The sequence below is a fragment of the Chroicocephalus ridibundus genome, chromosome 7 (assembly GCF_963924245.1).
Source record: "Chroicocephalus ridibundus chromosome 7, bChrRid1.1, whole genome shotgun sequence".
NCBI lineage: Eukaryota > Metazoa > Chordata > Aves > Charadriiformes > Laridae > Chroicocephalus > Chroicocephalus ridibundus.
Window position 1 is genome coordinate 42,221,412 of NC_086290.1, and position 20,314 is coordinate 42,241,725.

General features: G+C 53.2%; 1 protein-coding gene across 1 annotated transcript; it reads right to left on the bottom strand.

Annotated features, from left to right (window-relative positions):
• Window positions 1–427: 427 nt before the first annotated feature.
• On the bottom strand, window positions 428–17,474 carry MREG (melanoregulin). Its single transcript, XM_063341772.1, has 5 exons — window positions 17,341–17,474; window positions 12,719–12,878; window positions 3,967–4,057; window positions 2,078–2,241; window positions 428–1,700 (listed from the first exon to the last, which is right to left on the bottom strand). The coding sequence occupies exons 1-5, from the start codon at window positions 17,430–17,432 to the stop codon at window positions 1,566–1,568; spliced, it is 642 nt and encodes a 213-aa protein (XP_063197842.1). The 5' UTR covers window positions 17,433–17,474; the 3' UTR covers window positions 428–1,565.
• Window positions 17,475–20,314: the final 2,840 nt, after the last annotated feature.

Genomic DNA, 20,314 nt, shown 5'->3' on the forward strand with positions numbered 1-20,314 from the left:
CTCGGACTGCCAGATCTCTCTGTTCTGCACCAGTTTGTTCAAATCAAACCCCGGAGTTGCCACACGCTGAAGTTTATTTTCTATAAAAACATGGGAAGTTTTCCAAAGTGCAGCTGAACTTCTGCTAAAAAAAAAAATAGAAATCAATGGGAACTGTGCACCTAACTCCAAATCCCATTGAAGTTAAACTCAATCCTTATCGTTATCTCCTACGAAGACTTTGGTCCTAGGCTGGCAAATGACCCGACTCTTGCAAGTCAACGGGCAACTGTAAGCGTGTGGAGAACTGGCGGCAGGAGTGTACGCTCTACAAATACCCCAACCCTTTTGCTATCAGCAGTCAAAATAAACGTTGCTGCCAAAATGGGTTACAGAGAGAGTAAGAAACATCAGGTTTGTAATGTATTTTGTTTATTAAACTCAGTTTTCACCGAAGTCCCAAGTTGACAAAAATGTTTCCCAGGAAGACTGACAAACAGAAACAATTCATAAATATTTTTTTTTTTTTCAAACACTGCAGGTATAAACAAATAAAAGCTCTGGTTTGCTATTTTGGGAGGTCCTGGGTAACCAGCGTTTTCAACTGGACAATTAACAGCACTCGTGTTAACCAGTGAGGAATTTCCACTTGTTTTTTAAGGATCAAATCCAGCATTTTAGAATTATTGCTCATTACCAGACAGAAACCCAAGATATAAAGGATGTTCATTAAAAATCCTCATTAACAGCAGGGACGGTATATATTGACAGTACATGCAGCTTCATAGTGGGGTTTTTTTATGTAATTAAGACCAAAACTTTCAGAAATTAAGATGTTGGGCAACCAATCTGAGGATATTACAGGAGCCAAATTCTCAGCAGGTCTGACCTTGGCACCTACACCTTTTAAAATCTTGGGCTAAGCACCCCTGACGTGAACACCTCCAAACCACTAACGGCAGGGGACACAGCACCCAACTGCGACACCGCTCCAAGGCTTTGCCGCCCGGTGCCGGCTCCTCTCCCAGCTCTTCACTGCTCCTGCCTCTTTGCCGAATCCGCTGGGACCTGCCTGGTGGGGCTGCTGTGGCCTGGGGAGGAAGGAGAGGACCAGCGCACAGAGAAACGCGGCGGAGTTGTAGATGACTGAGGTATTTTTCCTCCCTCGCTGGTCCTCCCAGCCGGCGGGGCTGAGGGAGGGGACAGTGGCAGGTACCAGCAGAAGGTGGAAACGGGGATCTCCTCACAGCGCTCGTAACTAGAGGCATCTCGATTTTTGCAGCTACTGGTAGCAACGCCTTGTGCAGCAGGTTCCCCTCGTGCCAATAGCACACACTACTAGGCTACGGGGCTACACTACAGCAGTTCTTGCTCCCCTCAGCTTGGGAGCGCCTTGGGGCCAGCATCTGCCTTCCCGTGCCCTCCCGGTGGGGCACGGCTCGCTGACCTCCTCGTTCTGCTCCGGCCGGCCCGCTCGCTTCTCTGCCGGAAAACAAGGAGCGGCACTACTTGTGCCAACCCCTCGGCAGAGGAGCCTGGTCCTGCAGGGAAGGAAACCCTCTGTCCCTCTCGGCGAGGCACGCTCCTCAGGGTATCGTGACAGAGATGCACTGCGGGGCCTTCTGGCTATCGTCCACTCTCTCCCCACTGGCTCTCTTTGGATACACCACGCTGGCCATTTTGAAGAACTCATCCGCAGCGTCCAGAGCTATGAGCCGGTCCTGCCAAAGCAACGGGGTTTTACAGTCACTACGGGCTGCTTTGGGCAGCTCCCTGGTCAGAGTCCTCCCCCCACGGCAGCTCTCAGGTTAAGCCAGGCATTAGGTCTAATCTTTTCCCACTTCGTTAACAGGCTGCAAGAGGTTGCGCAGGCTTACAGGAACTTGGGGGGGCAAATTTAAGGTGCTACAGCACTGACATTTCCAAGGAAGTTGACCGGCCAAGATACAAGTGCAACATCTGATGGGGATGCCCCAGATGCCACCATGTATTTGAGCGTCCTCTGGTGCAGTTCACCTATCTTCATCTACTCCCTCTCTTTGAGCTCACTTGCAGGGATGGGGGCCGCGGGGACAAAGGCACGCTCAGAACTACTCACCACCACGAAGAGGTAGCGCTCAGAAAGCTCCCAGCTGGTTGGGAAGATGTTCGTCTCTTCGGAGAGCTTTAACAGGATGTCCCGGGCTTTGCCCATGTTCTGAGAGTCGCTGATGATGCTGAGTTTGGTCACCGACAAGAGGGAGTCTGCTTCCTTCTGAAAACCTGGGAAAGATGTGTTACAGAAACGAGTCAAACATGCGGGCAGGGTCATCCCTGAGCCCTCCAGGGTCCCTTATTCGCCCTCCACCTTGGGCTGCCGCATTCCTTCTTGCTAAAATCGACTAGCATTTCCTTGAAGCACGCTCCGCGTCTGCAGCTGGGGCAGGTATGAGCTTGCTGGTGGAGAAAAAAACCATACATATACCCATTCAGAGCAAGTTTGTTGCTGGTTTTCCAGAGGCTGCATATGAACGCCCACACCCAGGGTGTTGCTTCAGCTCTTGCATGTTCCTGATGCTGACAGAGCTTTCAGGGCTGGTGGGGCTTCCTGAACACCCAGCGACTATGCCTATATGTTGTTGGGAGGTAACAGTGATAAAAAACCTGCGGCAGTAATGGATGCACGGGTAATTGTTCCTGTAGCAGTTGGCATCCCTCATAGGAAGGGTATCCAGGGAAGGAAAGGCGGAGGAGAATGAATGCAGGGATCTTTAAATGTAATTGCTACCTTTAACTCTGTTCAGCTCCAGGGTGATGTGTCTCACCTGAAAACACTTACAGGAGAAAGAGTAATGGTCTTATGATTAAAGCACAGGTCTAGATAACAAAAGATAGCAAGTTTCACATCTGTTTGCATGTCTAGCTTCGCTAAGGCTAAAGGATCCTTGGCCTTGAGCTTCCCCACCCTTTGCAAAACGGCTCCAGAGCCACTGCAGACGTGGGGGAGATGTGGGAAACCCTTTGTCAACGTGCAGTAACAGATGTAAGGATGTCAAGTGATCCCTCCTGTGTTTGGTCTGTGCAGCCTGCGCAACCACCTGGGTGAAGATGAACACTGATATCTATTTATTAATTTATTATGTTCCATCCAGACGCCAGAACAGCAGGTAGGGCAGACGCAGCTGACATAGATACCCATCTCTTTTCTTCCCAGTGATAACACCCTTGAACAGCCCAACAAACGCGCTCGACTCGCACATCCTCCTCTCAGGAGCTGCCAACCTCCTCCAGAGCATGATGCAAGCCAGTGAGCCGATGTGCCGGAACGTCACATCTCCTTGGCCCAAGTGTCATGTGCTACGTGCGAGGCCATTGGGACAACCAGGTCCCCATCGCCACTGCCTCGTCCGGAGGAGCCACAGCTGAGCACACGGGACCCGGGGGTGCAGTTCACTGTTTGCAGGCCAGGAAATAGCAGGAGTGGGAGGGTCACCATTGAGCGATTTTGTTTCATGAAAGAACATTTCAAACTCGCTTAGGAGCAAACAAAGTGGGTGGTTTAGCTCTGCTCAGCTGGCACGGACTAAACAGACGTATTTCAAATCTGAAAGGAATATTCATTTCTCCCTGCTTATCTTGCTTAGAAAAAAACAGGGTGAATTCCCAGGTGTCCCTGCTAAGTTTCCACAAGGAAGCCTGAAGTGGATGATCGCGTATGCTATTATAGGCTTGAAAGGCTCTCCCGCTGGTCATGGTTCGTGGGCTTTTTGATGTGTCTGCAGACACGGTGGCTCCGTCTTCCCCCCGCAGTGCCAGAGCTCTTGGGAGTCTCCCACAGGCTCTCGGCTGCCGTGTGGGCTACCTGACGGCCCTGCTCAGCAACCTTGGTTTATTTTCCTCTCTTTCCCCTCTACCAGCCTGATTTTGTGGAGCCATTCCCATCTTCAACCATCCTGGGACCTCTCATTTGGTACGACACAAATGACATCCTTTTGTCCCCTGGCTTACCTAAATCCTCCAAAATGTGTTTCCACCGGCTTCTCACTTCTTTTCGGGTCTGCCGTAAGGTATAAATATCATAGTTGAGCTTTTGCCATTCCTGCAAAGCAAAGGGATAAGAGATACTTAGTCATTTGCATGTGGGGAGGGCTCGGCTGACTTTCTAGGAATTTCAGCTTTTAGAACCGGAGCCAGAGTTGAACTGTTGATGTTGGCACTGAGGGATGTGTGTGAAGGTCGATGGCCAGGCTGCTGTTGCCCCTGGAAGAAATTACGCCGACCAGCGTGGAATATTTTAGCTTGACATTGGGTACAGCGTCTCTGTATCTTCTCTGCATGTACAAAACAGGGTCCAGTTACTTTGAAACTGGGGTACAGAATTTCGCTTAGGCGTTGCTGATGACCAAAGTGGTCTCCTTGGTCAGACAGGGAGAATATAATTCCAGCTCCGTGCTGGAAATTATAGTGCTGTCCCCGGAGAACAACATGAACTTCCAAACGTTGTTCATTTAAGAGACTTCAGTCTCTTCGGTCCAAAGACCTTTACCCCAAACCTTGACACCCTGCTAGTATCAAATCCTGAGGGTGTGAGAATACCTTATTCGGCCTTCAACAGCTTGAGAAAGCATGACCACATATTATTACCTTCTGCAAACTGTTGCAACACCTTATTTTCATATTCTCGCAGTTAAACTGGCATGGCACATTTTCTTACAGCTGGTGAGAGCCCAGGGGAAAATAAAAGTTTGCAAAGTTTGGTCACACATACAGCGGCTTCGCCAAACTGCTCAGCCCTCTGTTTGGCATTTAACTGGGGTAGGCAGGCTTTCAAAAGCACTGGAAAACAAGAAAAAACAGACTTTTTTTAAAGGCTGGGGTACCCTTTTTAAATAGCAAAGAAGAAGGATGCACGTGGATGGCTGAGGGCTGAGCTGGAGTCATTTGACATAGTAACAACTATTCTCGGTGATGCCAGTTGCTGCAGTTCATGCCTCGCTTAACTATACACTTTAAATCCTTGCACTTGACCTCAAGCTTTATATCTGCACAATGGGACACTGTCTAGAGGGCAAGGTTTTGAGGTTATTTATTAAAGTTATACCAGCACAATGAAACACATCTGGACAAGTATGCGTTCCTCTGGAAATGCACGTATTCTGCAAGAAAACTGGGAGTATTTTTCCTAGCGGAGTTTAATCAATGCACACGCTGAAAGGGATGCATTTACAGAAGCATCCACGCAGCAGGTCGTAACATCCTTCAGATAATTTCCCTCCAGTAAGAACCTTAATGAATCTCATTTCTCAGCAACAGATTACATACGTGGACTCTTGTAGAATAAGGGGCTGTTAGTCTGTGCCAGCTCCCTGGGATTTTCCTACGTGACTCGCTGGGTTCAAAGGGGTTAAACAACATCCACGAAAGTAGGCTGTGCTTTAGAAATCCCACTGTTTTCCGACACCTGGTGCCTTAAAGAGTTGACTTGATTTGCTACAGAGTTGGAGATTTCTTAGTGTTTTTTTTTCCTGAGCCCAGCCGACATGCCACCACTGCAGAGAATTAAATGACGAGCCCGTTTTCTTGTCATTCAGCAATAGCTGCAGGAACCCTTGGAGATTATGCTTTGGAAGAAGCAGCCAGCAGGGCTAAGACAAGGGTGAACTCGGGTCAGGAGAGCAGGGGGAAGGCTCCACCGGCAGCCGCTGGCTCTGCCCCGCTTGTCCTCCCGCAGAGCAAAATCGCCTTCTTTTTTAGCTTTGTGCTGCTGCTCGCAATGAGCTCGCTTGGCCGATGGGAGCTCCGTTTCTCTCTTGCCTGCAGCAGTACTTGAAAACAGCTTTACGGTTTGCACAGGAGGACACCTGGCAGCCTCTTTCAGCACTTCGCTAGAAAACGGAGGAAGGGACAAGGCTCCTCTCTCTCGTGACACCAGCTCGTAGCTAGGAACTGTGTTCCTCTCAGTGAAAAAGAAAAGAGGAGGTTTATTGTATTAAAGCTTTGTGGGAAGTTTACTGCAACCCTGAAAGTTTTAAACAAAGAGAATAAAGGCTGCACGATGCCTCGGTCCCCGCTGGCAGGGATCCCTTGGAAACATCTCAGCCTGCTCGCGACCCCATGGTATAAGCAGAAAGGAGAGCGCATCACTCCGGGCACGCTGGGGGGGAAATAAGCTGTGTGTCTCTGCCCTCCCGCGGAGATAAACAAGTGCTTTCATGCACACGATCGATCAACACAGCCGCAGTGATGCCAGCGGTGCTTCACGCTGCTGAATTAGCAAGCTGGGGGGGTGGGGTGGGAAAGATGCTCCTCTCCCCGAAACGCGCCTGGCTGGCACCCGGCAGTGGCTTTCAGGGCCGCAGGGATTTACCCCCCACCCCGTGGTAGCGAGCCGGACTCCTCGCTAAGCTAAATGGCGAGCGGTGCTTAGCATGCAGGGAAGCTGCTCCTGATTTTCTCTGGATTAACAGCGGCGTGTTTTCCCTTGTCTATTTTTACTTTAAGGGAATCTAGGTTATGGCTTTCGTGTATGCTGTAGTTACTGAGTTGCGTTATGGGAGCGAATACAGTGCATATTTAGTCCCAGAGGATGTCTAACAGTGTCCTGTTGTTGAAGAACTTGGGGGGGGTGCAAATGAGCAGCTTTGGTCCAGAAAATGATGCTTAACAGTGGTGCCTGGGGGGGAAACTCTTGTTTTAGTGGTATTTCTTCTGCCTGAGCGTGGAGTTGGATGTATTAGACTAGAGATTATGAGGGTGAGGATGGGCAGCTCCAGGCTGAGCTCTTGAAGGGACTCAAGCCCTGCTCTCCATGAGCCTTAGAAAACACCGAGTTTTCCCAGGCGATTCCTTGTAGCAGAGACGTCCTAAATGCTGTGGGCACGGGGTTGTCCTCTGTGTTGCTTTAATGAGGGAAATAAAGTTAAGAGCATCTTTTCATCCCCCAAATTAATCTAAAAAGCATTGCCCTTTAACTACACAGCAGATGAAGAGCAAAGCTAGTCCTGCCTGTGTCGCTGCATAGGAACGGGCAACATCAGAGACTCTGGGGAGGGTGTTCCCCAGGCACATCCCATGAGTCACCAAGATGTGACCTGGGAGGGATCCGGGCAGCATCACGAGGCCGACGCTGCTCAGCACCCACTGCCAGGCAGCCCCAGGGCAGGCAGCCGGGACGCCGGCCAAACCCCGCTCTCCCTCAGCCCTTCCTGCTGCTGGGATGATAGGGACCACCACTGGGATAGGGACCGCTCGTGGGATGATAGGGACCACCACTGGGATAGGGACCATCGGGGCCCCAACCAGCCGAAGGACAGGGCACACCGGTCCTTCCCGCAAGGTGTCCGAGTCCGTATGCGGGCATGGGACAAGCAGCTCGCTCCCAAAACTTTGCTTCTTTTTGCATCTTCCATGCACCTCCGTTCCCTGTACTGCCTCTTGCAAAGTTAGATGCAACTTCTGGAGCAGTGAGGAGGCTCCTCGCACACAGTACAGAGAAAGTACAGCAGGAATCTGCTGTTCATCAAACCCCTTGGTGTTCTACAGGTCTGGGACATCCCAGTGATGCATTTCAAATCAATCCTTTAGGAAAAATACCCTTCTGCCAAAATGTGAATTAACCACAGGAAACCAAAGCAGGTTGCAGTTCCTGGCCCTTTTTTAGGCAATCAGTTTTGTCCTTTTAAACCTACATAGCAGGGCATAACATATACCCGTGGGGCCTTGAGAAAACCCACCGTGCACGAGTCAAGAATGTCCCGGGAGCAGCAGGGAAATGCTGCTGCCTCGCTCCTCGGAGCGCTCAGCCCTTCAAATATTTACCTGGAAAACTTCCCTGGACTCTGTAGTGTGCTACGCTAAATCTGCAAACGCCAAATGGAAGTGAGGAAATGCTGGGCATGAAATATAAGCCAGGCTGGTATACGACCAAGAGCTCTGGGAAAAAATGTGCCAAGAGAACAGGCAAACACTGTCCAACTTTTCATCCATGCTCATATGGAAATCTCCTAATTAGTAGGTAGCTTTCCGTACGTTGCCAAAGCAATCCTCTATCAAAGCTGCCTCCTTTATTCCCTTGAAAGCAATTGGTGTCACCATTCCGTTCAAGAGTTATTTTGGAAATGAGGTCAAAAGAGAGTTATCAGGGAAAGACTGCAAAATCCCAGCCCTGGCAGGTACCACGCCGCATCCAGGGATGCTCCCACTCTGGCCCAGCGACTGGCCCCACTGGAAGGAGCTGAGCAAACACAAACTCTACATCCACACTCATACATTGGGCCACCGACCAACAGCTCATCTTAGAATAAGCTTAAATTGGATTCAGTTTTAAGAGAAGCACGTGGGAGTTCACAGATAATTTTTCATATGTATTACGTGGGTCAGTTCTGGGCTTCCCGACTGCAATCCCCAGCCCTGGGCAAATCCCGTCACCTCTCTACGCCCCAGCAACAGCGTGTCGCAATGCTGACCTCCTCTGTAACGTGTTTAAAAAAGAATAATCCTGTAGGGGAGCAGGAGGAAGCAGAAAAATAGGCCTTGTCAGCTCACTAATGGGCTTGCCAGGAGGATCACACCAGCGCAGCAATGCTGGCCAGGCCCCCGGCGGACATGCAGGCTGAGGAATTGCCTTTGCTAGTGGGGTTTATGATCCCGCCTTCCCCAAGGGAATAAGCCGAAAGAAGAGAGAAACACGGCATTTTCAACAAGCCATAAGAACAGTGTTTTTTCCTCAGCCATAATGCAAAAACCCACCTTTAGTTTCTGTTCACAGAACCACGGCGCAGCTGCCCTAAATCTGGCTCCTTCTCTGAAGGCAGTATCGGTGCAACAGCTCAGGCTCTGGCACGGCTGGGTGATTCCATGCACCCCAACAGAGGTCACAGAGGCACCTGGGCCACCACAAACTGGTCCTCGGGGAGAGGGGCATCTGCCACACCATGCACATAAGCCAAATAATCCCAGCTCCTGCTGTTAACATTGGAGGCATGGTAGTCCCCCTTCCCCATAAAACGCTTTTCTCTGCATTTAGCGGGGCGCGTGCTGGAACAGTGACTTGGCCTGTATCTATGCAGCATCTTAAATAACATCTTCTTTTCCTAGAGGTCCTCATTTCACCTCCAGATTTGGGGTTTTACTTTACACCACAACAGGTTCGACGATGCTGCAGGGCAGGAGCGGGGGAAAAAAAACAACCCAACCTTTTTTCCATATTTGAAAAGTTGACCCCAGCCTTCAAAAGCTTTGACGCCAGCTTTGATCTCCAAAGGCTGCATCAGGTGTACCAGCCCCCTTAAGCCAAGCCCTTCAGCTACGGCTTTTCTTATTTTCTCTGAGCACACCCTCCCCTGCCCCCACTTTGCTTCCAAAAGTGCATCCAAGCACATGGCGCTCGTCGGCCACACGCAGAGAGAAATGCGGAGCCGGAGAAGTTGCTCAGTCCTCATCGTTTTTGGAGGCTCCAGCGAATCTCGCCTCATCCACCAATTGCACAGTGGGTTTTGCAACTGCTGGGTGCTCCAGCGAGCTCCACCACGGCCGACCGCCCCAGCACCCAGCACCCTGCAGGACGAGCAAGTGGGAGCGAAACGGGGTGCACCCAGGACCTCACGGCGTTTGCTTTGAAGAGCTTGCTGCCCTGGTTCGGCGAGGAACAGGGTGGAGCAGCCACCCTTACGCAAGCAAAGGTCACACCGAGTTTGGGCTGGAGCTGCCAAATTTCCCTGAGCGGGGCAGTCGGGAAGGGGCAGGGAGAAGAAACGGCTCCGCATGGATCGGGTGTGGGTCCGGCCCCATGGCAGGAGCAAGGAACTGACCCCGAGGGAGGGCACCAACGCTGTGAGTTGCTGGCAGCTCCGCCATGAATGATCTAATATGCAGAAAATTGAGCTACAGGGTGCATTCGGTGTCGGAGTGCCTGGCCCTTCGCAAACCTAAACGGTTTGGTTTATTTATTTACAGCGATCCATGGCGCAGAGGTTGCCAGGCTGGGAGAGAGCCATCACGGCCCATGCCCGCCGACCTCCAGCACTGTGCCGATGTCACTGCTGCGTCTCGGCCCACCGCTTCTCCTGCCCTGGCTCGCAGCACCTTGTCACTATGTGAATAACCATTTTTAAAAAAAAGAGAATACCCAGGAAAGCAGAAGTGGGTTGGGCAGATGAAGAAAAATGCGATACTGGTTTGAGGCAGAGGTGCCGTAGAGATAAAGCACCCACGACAGAGCAACCTGCTCTTTGGGATCCTTCCAAAGTCCTGTGCTGGGAAACCACGAAGATAAAGGTGGGGAATGGCAAAGCACACAGCAAATACACAGCACGCCCAAATTTCTTTGCTAAATGAAGGAGCAGAAATACGGGGAGTAGTTCTCCTTTCAGCCCGATTTTAACCAAGAAAAAAAAAAGGAGCTATGGCTTCGTAACACTTGTCCACTGCGTAACAAGAAGCCGTTCCTCCAAGCCCTGTCCTACAGCATCCGCACACATCGCCCCGGGGACTTCGTGAGCAGAGCAGCTCCCAAAGCAGATTATGGCTTTTGCAGCCCAGTGTTTTTTTGCAATTGGACTTTTTTTCTCTCTCTCAGGGCTGAAGCCTCATTAGGAGGGGAGGGCAATGCAGTCTGGCCTAGTTTTAAAATGCTCGCTGGAGGAAGGAGGGATTTCAGCACCCGGGGCCGAATGCAGGAATGTTGGCTTTGCCGGCCAAGTCCCTCCCTGTCCTGCCACCCAGAAGGAGCTGCAGCTGGAAACTGCAGTGGCTGGACGGGCTTATCATCATGCCTCAGTTTCCCCGGCTGTGGGAGAGAGGCAGCAGAGAGGCTGGCAGGCAATAGCTGCAAAGGGCACTCTGCCATCGTTCAAATCAAGCGTATCACACACTGGCTTTCTTCAAAGTCAGACTAATGATGTACTCCTCAGGCTTTTTTATTAATTGCACTGCATGAAAAAACACAGGGTACGTCATCTTACATTCCTTGTGGAGAGGAAGCCCCGTGCCCCACGCTTGCCTTTTTCACTGGCAGGCACAGCGACTGCGCAGACCCGCTAAAACCCCACGGACATGCCAAAGGCAGAGAGAAAGCATTGGGTTTAGGACAAGCAGGCGCATTGGGTTTAGGACAAGCAGAGACATTGAACGTAGGACAAGCAGGGACATTGGGTTTAGGACAAGCAGGGACACTGGGTTTAGGACAAGCAGGGACATTGGATGTAGGACAAGCAGGGACATTGGGTTTAGGACAAGCAGGGACACTGGATGTAGGCCAAGCAGGCGCAGGAGGTCTCTCCTGCTCCCCCATAAGCGATGCTCTCCTCTGCAGCCTGAGCACGGCTGACGCACAACGCTCCCTTGCCCAAGGAGCCATCTTTTTAGCAGCCCGTCCACTTATGATACTGTTTTATAAATAATAATAGCTTTTAGGAGGCCTGCCTCATAACGAGCCCTAAATCAAGTTTAAAAGGCCGCTTGACTGGGCGCGGGCTGAAATGAGGAGCTTCCACTGAAGGGAGGGTTCATTATGAGCTCGTTTACGCCCTGAAGTACACCCAGCTCTGAGCAGCCCAGGACCGACGCAGCCCCCTAAACGGAGTCGTCCTCATTTCCTTTGGCCAGCATGTGCTGGGTGAAGCTCCCTGTTTTTCTCTAAGACAAGCAAACGCAAGATAAAGCAGTGGCGGGGAGGGAAGAGAGTATCTTCCATAAAGGTTATGTGCAGCCATGAAAACGCTGTTACAAACCCATCCCCTGCAAACACCACAATTAATTCAATCCCCACCAAAAAAAAACCACATTACATGGGGATTCTGGCCAACAAGGATACATTAGGACTGCGTTATCTCATTTTAAGTTCTAAAAAATTGTACTTTTGATCTCAGCTGTACGTCTGGAGTTTAAGGCTTCTCGTGAAAGCTGCACTAGCCTGTGGTTTAAAGGGACTGTCACAGGAGGAGAGTTACAGTCTCGTAGTCTCTCGGATGAAGTGGAATCATATTGAAATTAAACGTGAAGCCCCCAGGCTTTCCTGCAAACATTCTGAAGCCTTAAAAGCAACCAGAGAGGGGAAAAATGTGTCACTATTTGCTATAGCCTGCTCCTAATCAGGCCACCGCAATCTCCTTTGCGCAGAAGTACTTTAGCGAAGGAAATCGGGGCTGCAAAACAGCCTTTATGTAACAGCAGTGATTTTTCCCTTCTGTGCTAAGAGCTGTGCCAGTTCTCCGCTTCTCCGTAATTGCCGTACAACCCATCAGCGGAGTATTTAACTTGACGCATCACTGGAGCGGCAGCTCAGCTCTGGGTGCTGCCATTGCCGGGCAAAAGCCACGGCAGGCAGGGCTAACGCCAGTCTGACCACGGAAAGGCCAAATTGGGGAAATATTGGACAAGAAAGGCAGGCTGTGAAGGTAGGAAATGGAGCTGGGGGTCCCAGTGCTACCAGCACACGTCTGTGGGAGGAGGTGGCAGAGGTGCTTCAGGGCACAGTGCATCCCAGCTCAGGGTGGCTCTCCTGGCTCAGCCGCCAGGGACATCCCCCACCCTCCCAGGGACGAAATGGCTACGGACGCATCCACACCGGATATAGGCTAAAACCCGGAGGGTGATGGAGCAGATGGGACGACCTGACGCCTACGTGAGCCACGCTGGAGGACTTCGGGGTCTTTCCGGTGGCTTAATGGGTGCTTAAATAAAGGCACTGCCAAAGCATCTGATAAAAGCACCGAGCCTCGGCCCACAGTGAAACCGAGCGTGAGGAACGGCACCGCCTCACCTCCGAGTCCTTGTCCAGCTGGTTCCTGACCACGATCATGTTGTACAGCACCCGGTCATCATCCGCCTCTGTGTGGGTCACATCGTGCGGGGTGCTCCACAGGTTCTGCTCCTCGTCCCGTGCCAGGGTGGCTCCGAAGGAGGCGTAGGGGTTGTTGTTACTGCAGAGAGGGGGAGAGGGGAGGCAGTGTTATCTACCCCAGCACCACGCCGCCTCCTTCGACCTTCCCAGTAAAGTGCCCGTTGCTGTGGCATCCCCTCTCGCAGCCCAGTGTCCCGCCTGGGAGAGGGAAGGAAGAGGAGGAGGGGGGAATGGGAAGGCAGGCAGTTTTTTAGCTCAGCAAACATCCTGACCACACAAGCCACGGTTCGAACCAGGCAGTGCTGCCATGAAAGGCATCAGAGGCACACATTTGCTAAAGAGACCAGATATTATTTGAGCAGCAAGGATGGAGGAACTGTGAGCATCCATCTGCGAGGACGAAAGGCGGCACCTCCCGCCGCCCCCTGCCCTGCTCCCCATCACACCTTCCCACCCCCAAACACTCTGCAAGCCCCCCGCCGCAAGCCGCTCCCAGCTTAATGCGGGAACGGTTCTAATTAACTAAGACTCTAAAATCCCGCTGGCTCCAGAGTGTATTTTCTCTCTGCCCGGCTAACCCTGCGCCTGTGCCAAGATGCCAGAGGCACGACCTGTCCCCAGGGAGACTCTGTGTGCAGAGGGGTATGCCTTGAGCAGCGAGCAAGGGGATGGCTGCCTGCAAAGCCTCTCCCTTGCCTCTTGGCCAACGAAGGAGCTTCTACCCATCTTCTCCTCAAAGGCAGTGCCGTTGGGCACAGTTTTATGTCGGACGAAACACGCACCGCCTCTGCTGAGGGAACTGGGACTGTTTAGCCCAGGGAAGACATGGCTGGGGGGGATCTTATCCACGTGTATGGATGGGAAGGAGTGAAGGAGACAGAGCCAGACCCTTCTCGGTGGTGCCCCATGACAGGACACACATTGAAATACAGGAAATTCTCTTTAATCACAAGAAAAAAATATTTTGCTGCAAGGGTGGGTGAACACTGGCACAGGTTGCCCAGGGAGGTTGTGGAGTCTCCATCCTTGGAGACACTCAAAACCCAACTGGACATGGTCTGGGGCAACCTGCTCCAGCTGACCCTGCTTGAGCAGGGCTTGGACTGGATGCTCTCCAGAGGTCCCACCTCCACAGTCACGTTTCTGCGTGACCCCACAACTCTGTTTTCTCCCCAGCAGCCCAAACCCTACCCAATCAAGAGGCAATCCCCACAGGGGAAAACCCACCCTGGCAGCTCCTACCTGAGAGGTACGGCCCAGCTGCGCGGTGACCTGTGCCAAGGCGCAGAGAGGACGCGTAGCCCCGTCTTTCTTTTGGGGATGGAAATGTCCTCAGCCTGCTTGTGAACTCCGGGCTTTATTTGCTTAGCAAGAGCATCATCTTCTGGGAAGGCTGTCCCCACCGAGGCAAGGAGCTTTTCTCCGCACGGGTGGCAGTTCTGTGGTTTATGGCTTTATGTCGCTACTGGGATGTGCATTTTTTTTTTAATAGGGTTATTTAATTCTGCCAGGAGAACTTTTAGCAGAGGATTTCCATAATGTTTCTAATCAAGATGTCCAGACACTTAAGCAGAACAACGCAAATGGAAAAATATTTTCGGCCTCACCCAATAGTCCCACCAGCCCTCCCGTGGCAATCCCTGCTCGCTTCTTGTTAGAACAACCCACTGTTTACTCTATTTGCTACCCAAACCCCATTCCTTCGCAAGGAACCCATCCAGCGAAACCTCAGATAACACTGCGGGTGCTTTAGCCATGACGCCAAGCCATAAAAAAGATGCTAAGAGGAGCTCCAGCACACAGATGAAATAGAAAAAAAATCACTCACATCAGCATTCCTGCAGGAATTAGACTTTCAACAAACCAAAAACCTGAGCAACAGGTAATAAGGGAAAAGATAATCTCTTATAATCTCTCATTAAGAAAAGCAAACGTAACTTGGAAGGTGTGGATGGCATAACTCAGCTGTTCCTACACCGGAGCCAGCATGGGTTCGCTCAAACCGTTTCTCAACCATGGAGCAGACCCAATCCAGCCTGGAAGAGATCCCTCAGGAGCCAGCCCTGCCACCAGCACGAGTTCAGTCCCGTCCTGCCTTCGACAGGCTTCGTCCCACTCAGTGACTTACCCTTAACGTCTGACTTACTTTAAAAACCAGCATTAGGCAATAACACCAACATGCCTTAGCTTTTACGGGACGCTCCCTCACAGCTTGCAAGGCGCTTCCCAACGCATCTCTTATTTCCAAACCGCGGCACAGAGCATCCAGCAGCCCTTAAGGGATGCAAGCAGTGCCCAGGAGTCATCAGCAAATCCATACCAGCACGGAGAGCTCTGCCGACGGCGAGCACTTCCAGAGCGTGCTGCACTCCCAAGCGACATTTAAAACAAACAAATGGGAGGGAAAAAAGGAGCACATGAAGAGCAGCCTGTTTTGCAGGTCACAGGAGTCTCTGTGGGACCAGAGGGGACTCGGACCATTTCACACGCTGGGCTTTATCCAGAAAATGATGCGTGCTAATGCTTCATCGACAAATTTCTCTCCGGGGGGCTTTCAGTCTACATTAAACTCATTTGGGGATTCGGAGCCCAAATTGTTGGTTTATTTGCATCCTGAGGACACCACCACCCGAGCCAGATCCCACCTTCCCGCATCGAGAGACTGCCGAGCAGCCCGGGCGCTTTGCCACAGCAGCCTGGCGCCCTGACTTTGCCCGTGGCTTTCCCAGCACTGTGCCTACGTCTGTGCTCGCTCCCCACCTCCACGCGCAGCGCTGGCTGCTCCCTCTGGCCTCGTCACGGGTTACAGCCAGCCTTGTATATGCTCAGGTAACAAATGCACCTAATTATATGCATATTGCCTCCTTCTCACCGCTTCATTCTTTGGCACGTCAGATTTTTGAGGCCACAACCACTCTGCTTGGGGAAAATAAGGTGAAAAGTCATGAAGTCAACATTTCAGAAGCAAAACCAGCTCCCCAAAACCAAAACGCAGCTAAAAGATCTGAAACCTCAAGCAAGTTGTTCATTTCAAACAACGCTGTGATAAAAATAAAAATACGGCAAGCGTGCTCTTGCAAGATCCCCGCTTTGAAATAAAACCCCAAAGCCTCCCAAAGAGGGACAAGCCAGCGATTAGGCTGTTAGCTTAATTACGCTGCAAGAGCAGGTGCCTTTCGAATGCCCAGCGCCTATACAGGCTTTCCGACTTATAGGCAGCGTTAATTGGATCGCCAGCGGAAGGCATGTTACTAAAGAAAGGTGCCCGGCAAGGGACAGCCACCCCGGCTGGCAAGGCAGCGGGAAGGAGCCTCTCCGCACGTGTGCTTGGCTCTCCTTAGGTTAAAGCCAATTTCCTGACCTGGAGGCCCCATGCTCAGGATTATCTGGTTATTATTTAGGTAACTGCTTCAACAGCACGAAATCAGGACATTTCAAGCCCTGTTGCCAGCTCTGCTATTACCCGATACCTATGTAGGCCACACCGGGAGCATCCCACCCTCCTTCTTGAAATGCCTCTAACCCACCGGTGACACCAGGAGGGCATGGTCCCTGCCCCGTCCCAGGGCTGGGGCACCCACCGCGGGCTTGGTGGTGGCCAGGACCCCATCTGGCAGCTGGGGAAGGAGGGAGCAGTGCCACACACCCCGCACACAGATGTTTTGCAGCATGCAAAACCTGCTCGCACGGCTCACAGCTCTTCTCCACGACTCGGGGCTTCATCTTTTTGTGCAAAAATCCCCCACACACCCCCAACCTCACGGCTCCGTGCACAAGACAGACACGACCAAGAGCAGAAGGGAAAAAAAATCTTCTCTCTAGAAATCATCACACGTGCTGCTATCACATAAAGCCGGCTCCAGCAGTGCCGTGGGGTGTCTTTTCCAGCATCCCCAGCCCGGGAACGGAGCTCAGCGGGACGCGACCCACTGCGTGGTGCTGTGGGGACCCCCTTTCCGTTCGGTGCCTCGGTCTCCTCTGTTGAAATCCCAGCGTGGAAAGATAAAAAGCTGAAGGGTTCCCGTGGGGAGGGGAGCACGGGAAACACCGCCGAGACGTCGCTCTCGGTTCGCTTGTCAAAACTTCACCGTAAAAATCCCCCCGGCACGCAGCAGTCCGGTGTGCATGGCGGTGTCAAGTCAGAACCCGGCCCCCGCGACAAGCCAACCCAAGTGGAAAGGGAACTGAAAGCAGCTTCTTCCCGCCGGGAGACAATCCCATTGGAGCCTGATCCGGCTCTCGCAGGGGATGCTTTCCGCGGGGCCAACTCCCCACGGAGATCAGGGGCTGTAAAATCACTGGAAACTGTTTTGGGGGAAATCGGGGCTCGGGAAAGGGCTCTGGGGTGCGGACGGTGCCGGCCTGGGGGTGAAGGGCGGGGGGGGGGAGGTGGCTCACGCGTGGCTGCGGACCGAGCGACCCATCGCCGGTGGGAGCATCCCTCCTCCGGCGCAAGTCGGGGGCGGGGGGGCCTCAGCCCCATCCCTCCAAGGGGGGCTGGGGGACAGGGAAGGGGACGGGGGACGCGGGGGGGGTCTCACCTGAGCAAGGGCTCCTTCTCGGGCGGCGCCGCCTCCCCCCCGCAGCAGCCGCAGCAGCCGCCCAGCGAGCGCAGCCAGGCCCCCAGCCCCATGGGCGCCGCCGAGAGCCGCGCTGGGCGGGCCGCGCTCCGCCCCCCCGCGCCCCACCGCCCCGCAGCGCCGCCGCCGCCGCAACCGGGCACTGCCGGGCTCCCCGCCCGCCCCGCGCCGCCGGCCGCCGCTCCCACGGCCGTTCTGGGCGGGGTAACTCAGGGCCAGACCCCCCCGCGCCCTCCTGCCTCCTCCTCCCCTCTCCTGCATCTTCCAGCTCCCTCCTTGCACCCTCCTGCATCCTCCTTCCACTCTCCTGCATCTTCCAGCTCCATCCTGCGCCCTCCTGCCCCCTCCTGCGCCCTCCTGCCCCCTCCTGCATCCTCCTTGCACCCTCCTGCCCCCTCCTTGCGCCCTCTTGCACCTTCCAGCTCCATCCTTGCACCCTCCTGCCCCCTCCTGCATCCTCCTGCCCCCTCCTGCATCTTCCAGCTCCATCCTTGCACCCTCCTGCGCCCTTCTGCCCCCTCCTTGCGCCCTCTTGCACCTTCCAGCTCCATCCTTGCACCCTCCTGCCCCCTCCTGCTCCCTCCTGCATCCTCCTTGCAACCTCCTGTGCCCTCCTGCATCCCTCTGCACGCTGCTACATCCTCCTGGGTCCTCCTGCTCCCTCCTGCATCCTCCTTGCACCCTCCTGCATCTTCCTCCTCCCTCCTGCGCCTTCCTACATCCTCCTTATGACCTCCTGTGCCCTCCTGCACCTTCCTGCTCTCTGCTGCAGCCTTATGCACCCACTTGCATCCCACTGCACCCTCTTGCATCCTCACACACCCTCCTGCAATGCCCTGCACCCCCCTGCATCTTCCTGCACCCTCCTGTAACACACTGCACCCTCTTGCACCACCCCCCTGCACCCTCCCTCATACTCCCACACCCTCACGCATCCTTCTGCACCGTCCTGCGTGCCCGTTCCAGCCGGGGCGAGGGAGCCACAACACATCGCGTTGCATTGCAGCCCTCTTGCCCCAGCTGGAACGGGCCACCACTGGCCATCACAGCATGGCCAGAAAACAGAAATCCCCCCTTTCCCATCCTCCGCACCACTACCCTCCCAGGCTTGTTCCCACTCGGCTTTCGGGACACAGGGCTGGGAACTGCAATGGGACATGGGCTTCTCCTCCATCCCAGGTCCAGCCCTCCCTCCAACTTACTGCATTGGGTGCTGCGGATGGTGACAAATTTCATCAGCAAAAGCCAACAGCACCGCAAAGCTGCCGGGACTGCCGGGATCCTGTTGGGAACCGGCTGTGCCTGAAAATACCAAAATCACCATCTGGTACTTTCACATTGGCCACTTTGGGGACCCACTTGGCCACGAGTGTGCCGGACGGCAGTGCCACCATGGTGAGCATTCCAGCCAGTTTAAGGCCATCAAGTAACAAGAGATCAGCGGCTCTACAGTTACAAATGAATTGGAGACAACGATAAGCTGTTGGTGCCGCTGTGCTCAGCAAATAAAAATGTAAGATGAGCCAGGAAGCACAGAGGAACCTCCAGTCCCTGAGCAGGGAATGGGAGATCTCAGCATGCTCCGCCATGGATTCTCACTTGGCTTCTTAATTAATTTCATTCCTCAGCCCCACAATCAGTCTTCCCATCCGCCTTAATTAAAAGGCGAAATTATGGGAGACGGGCTTGTTTGTTATTGTTTCTGGAAGATCCCAGTGCTGAGGCTTTGCTCCCAGCCAGGGCTTTCCACTCCCCTGCGCTATGTATCGGTCATTCACAGGGAAGGATTTCCAGCAGGATGAGCCACGGGGAGAGGCAGGATTCCAAAGTCAAGGGCGCTCTGCCTCCACACACTTCCTCCTCTGACCTTCGGCTTGCCCCTGCCTGCCTTTATTTCTTCTCCAGCCTTTTGTGTGCTTGAGCACAAGAATAACCAGAGGATGTGCTGGCTGCTATCAAAAGGATCCGGCAATCGGCCGTGACGCTTGCACGGGCGCGGATACCTGCTCTCCGACACAGTCACTGCTGCAGAGATCCCCTTCTCCCTCCCCGCTCCCTCGTGGGTTGAACCACCAGGTCTCTCTCTCATCTGCACTCTCTTTTCACACAAGCATTTATTTTTTTCTGGGCTGCGGATGCTGGGGAGCGGGCAGGGCCAGCCCCGATCCCAGCTGAGACCTCGAGGCACAGCTATAACACACCCAGCCATGCCATCGGCTGAGATATCCCTGGTTTGCAGCTAACTCCCTTCCCCATGAGGAGATTTCAGCCCCACCGCTTTTAAGCCAAGAGAATTACATTCTTCATTAACTCAAAGCCAGAGCCCTCTAGGTTTAAATAGAGCCTTGTAGAAATATTGTTTTCCAATCCCTTTATTCCGTGTTGTGATAATAAATTTTGTTCCTTTTCTACCAGAGAACAAATAAACAAGGAAAAGCCTCCCAAGAGCTGAAGCCTCACTGGGGTCTTAAAAGCAAATAATTTTCTTCAGAGTATAGGACAGGGCTGGGCATCTTCCACGGGTTGTGCTGAGGAGTCAGAGCAACGTCGGGTGAAATATGGCCCCGGACATCCCCCGGGCTCCCATCAGGGTGGGCAGAGCATATTCCTTGATACATGCACTGGGTCTGGATTTCTTTTCCCAGGATAACACCTTGGAGCTCATTACAAGCAGTAACAATGGTGCCAGTGCGTGTGTTGTGACCCTACTTAGAATCACAAAATGGTTTGGGTTGGAAGGGACCTTAAAGCCCACCCAGTGCCACCCCCTGCCCTGGGCAGGGACACCTCCCACCAGCCCAGGTTGCTCCAAGCCCCGTCCAACCTGGCCTTGAACCCCTCCAGGGATGGGGCAGCCACAGCTTCTCTGGGCAACCTGGGCCAGGGTCTTCATCCATTCACACTCTCAGCAAAGTACAGGCAAAATTACGGTATC

Bases quoted from the DNA above. Each gene is read 5' to 3' on its own strand.
- MREG (XM_063341772.1), bottom strand. From the start codon at position 17,432: ATGGGGCTGGGGGCCTGGCTGCGCTCGCTGGGCGGCTGCTGCGGCTGC. The intron at 4,058-12,718 runs GTGAGGCGGTGC...TTTGCTTTGCAG, and splicing joins AGCTGGACAAGGACTCGGAG to GAATGGCAAAAGCTCAACTA. The intron at 1,701-2,077 runs GTGAGTAGTTCT...TTGCTTTGGCAG, and splicing joins AGCGCTACCTCTTCGTGGTG to GACCGGCTCATAGCTCTGGA.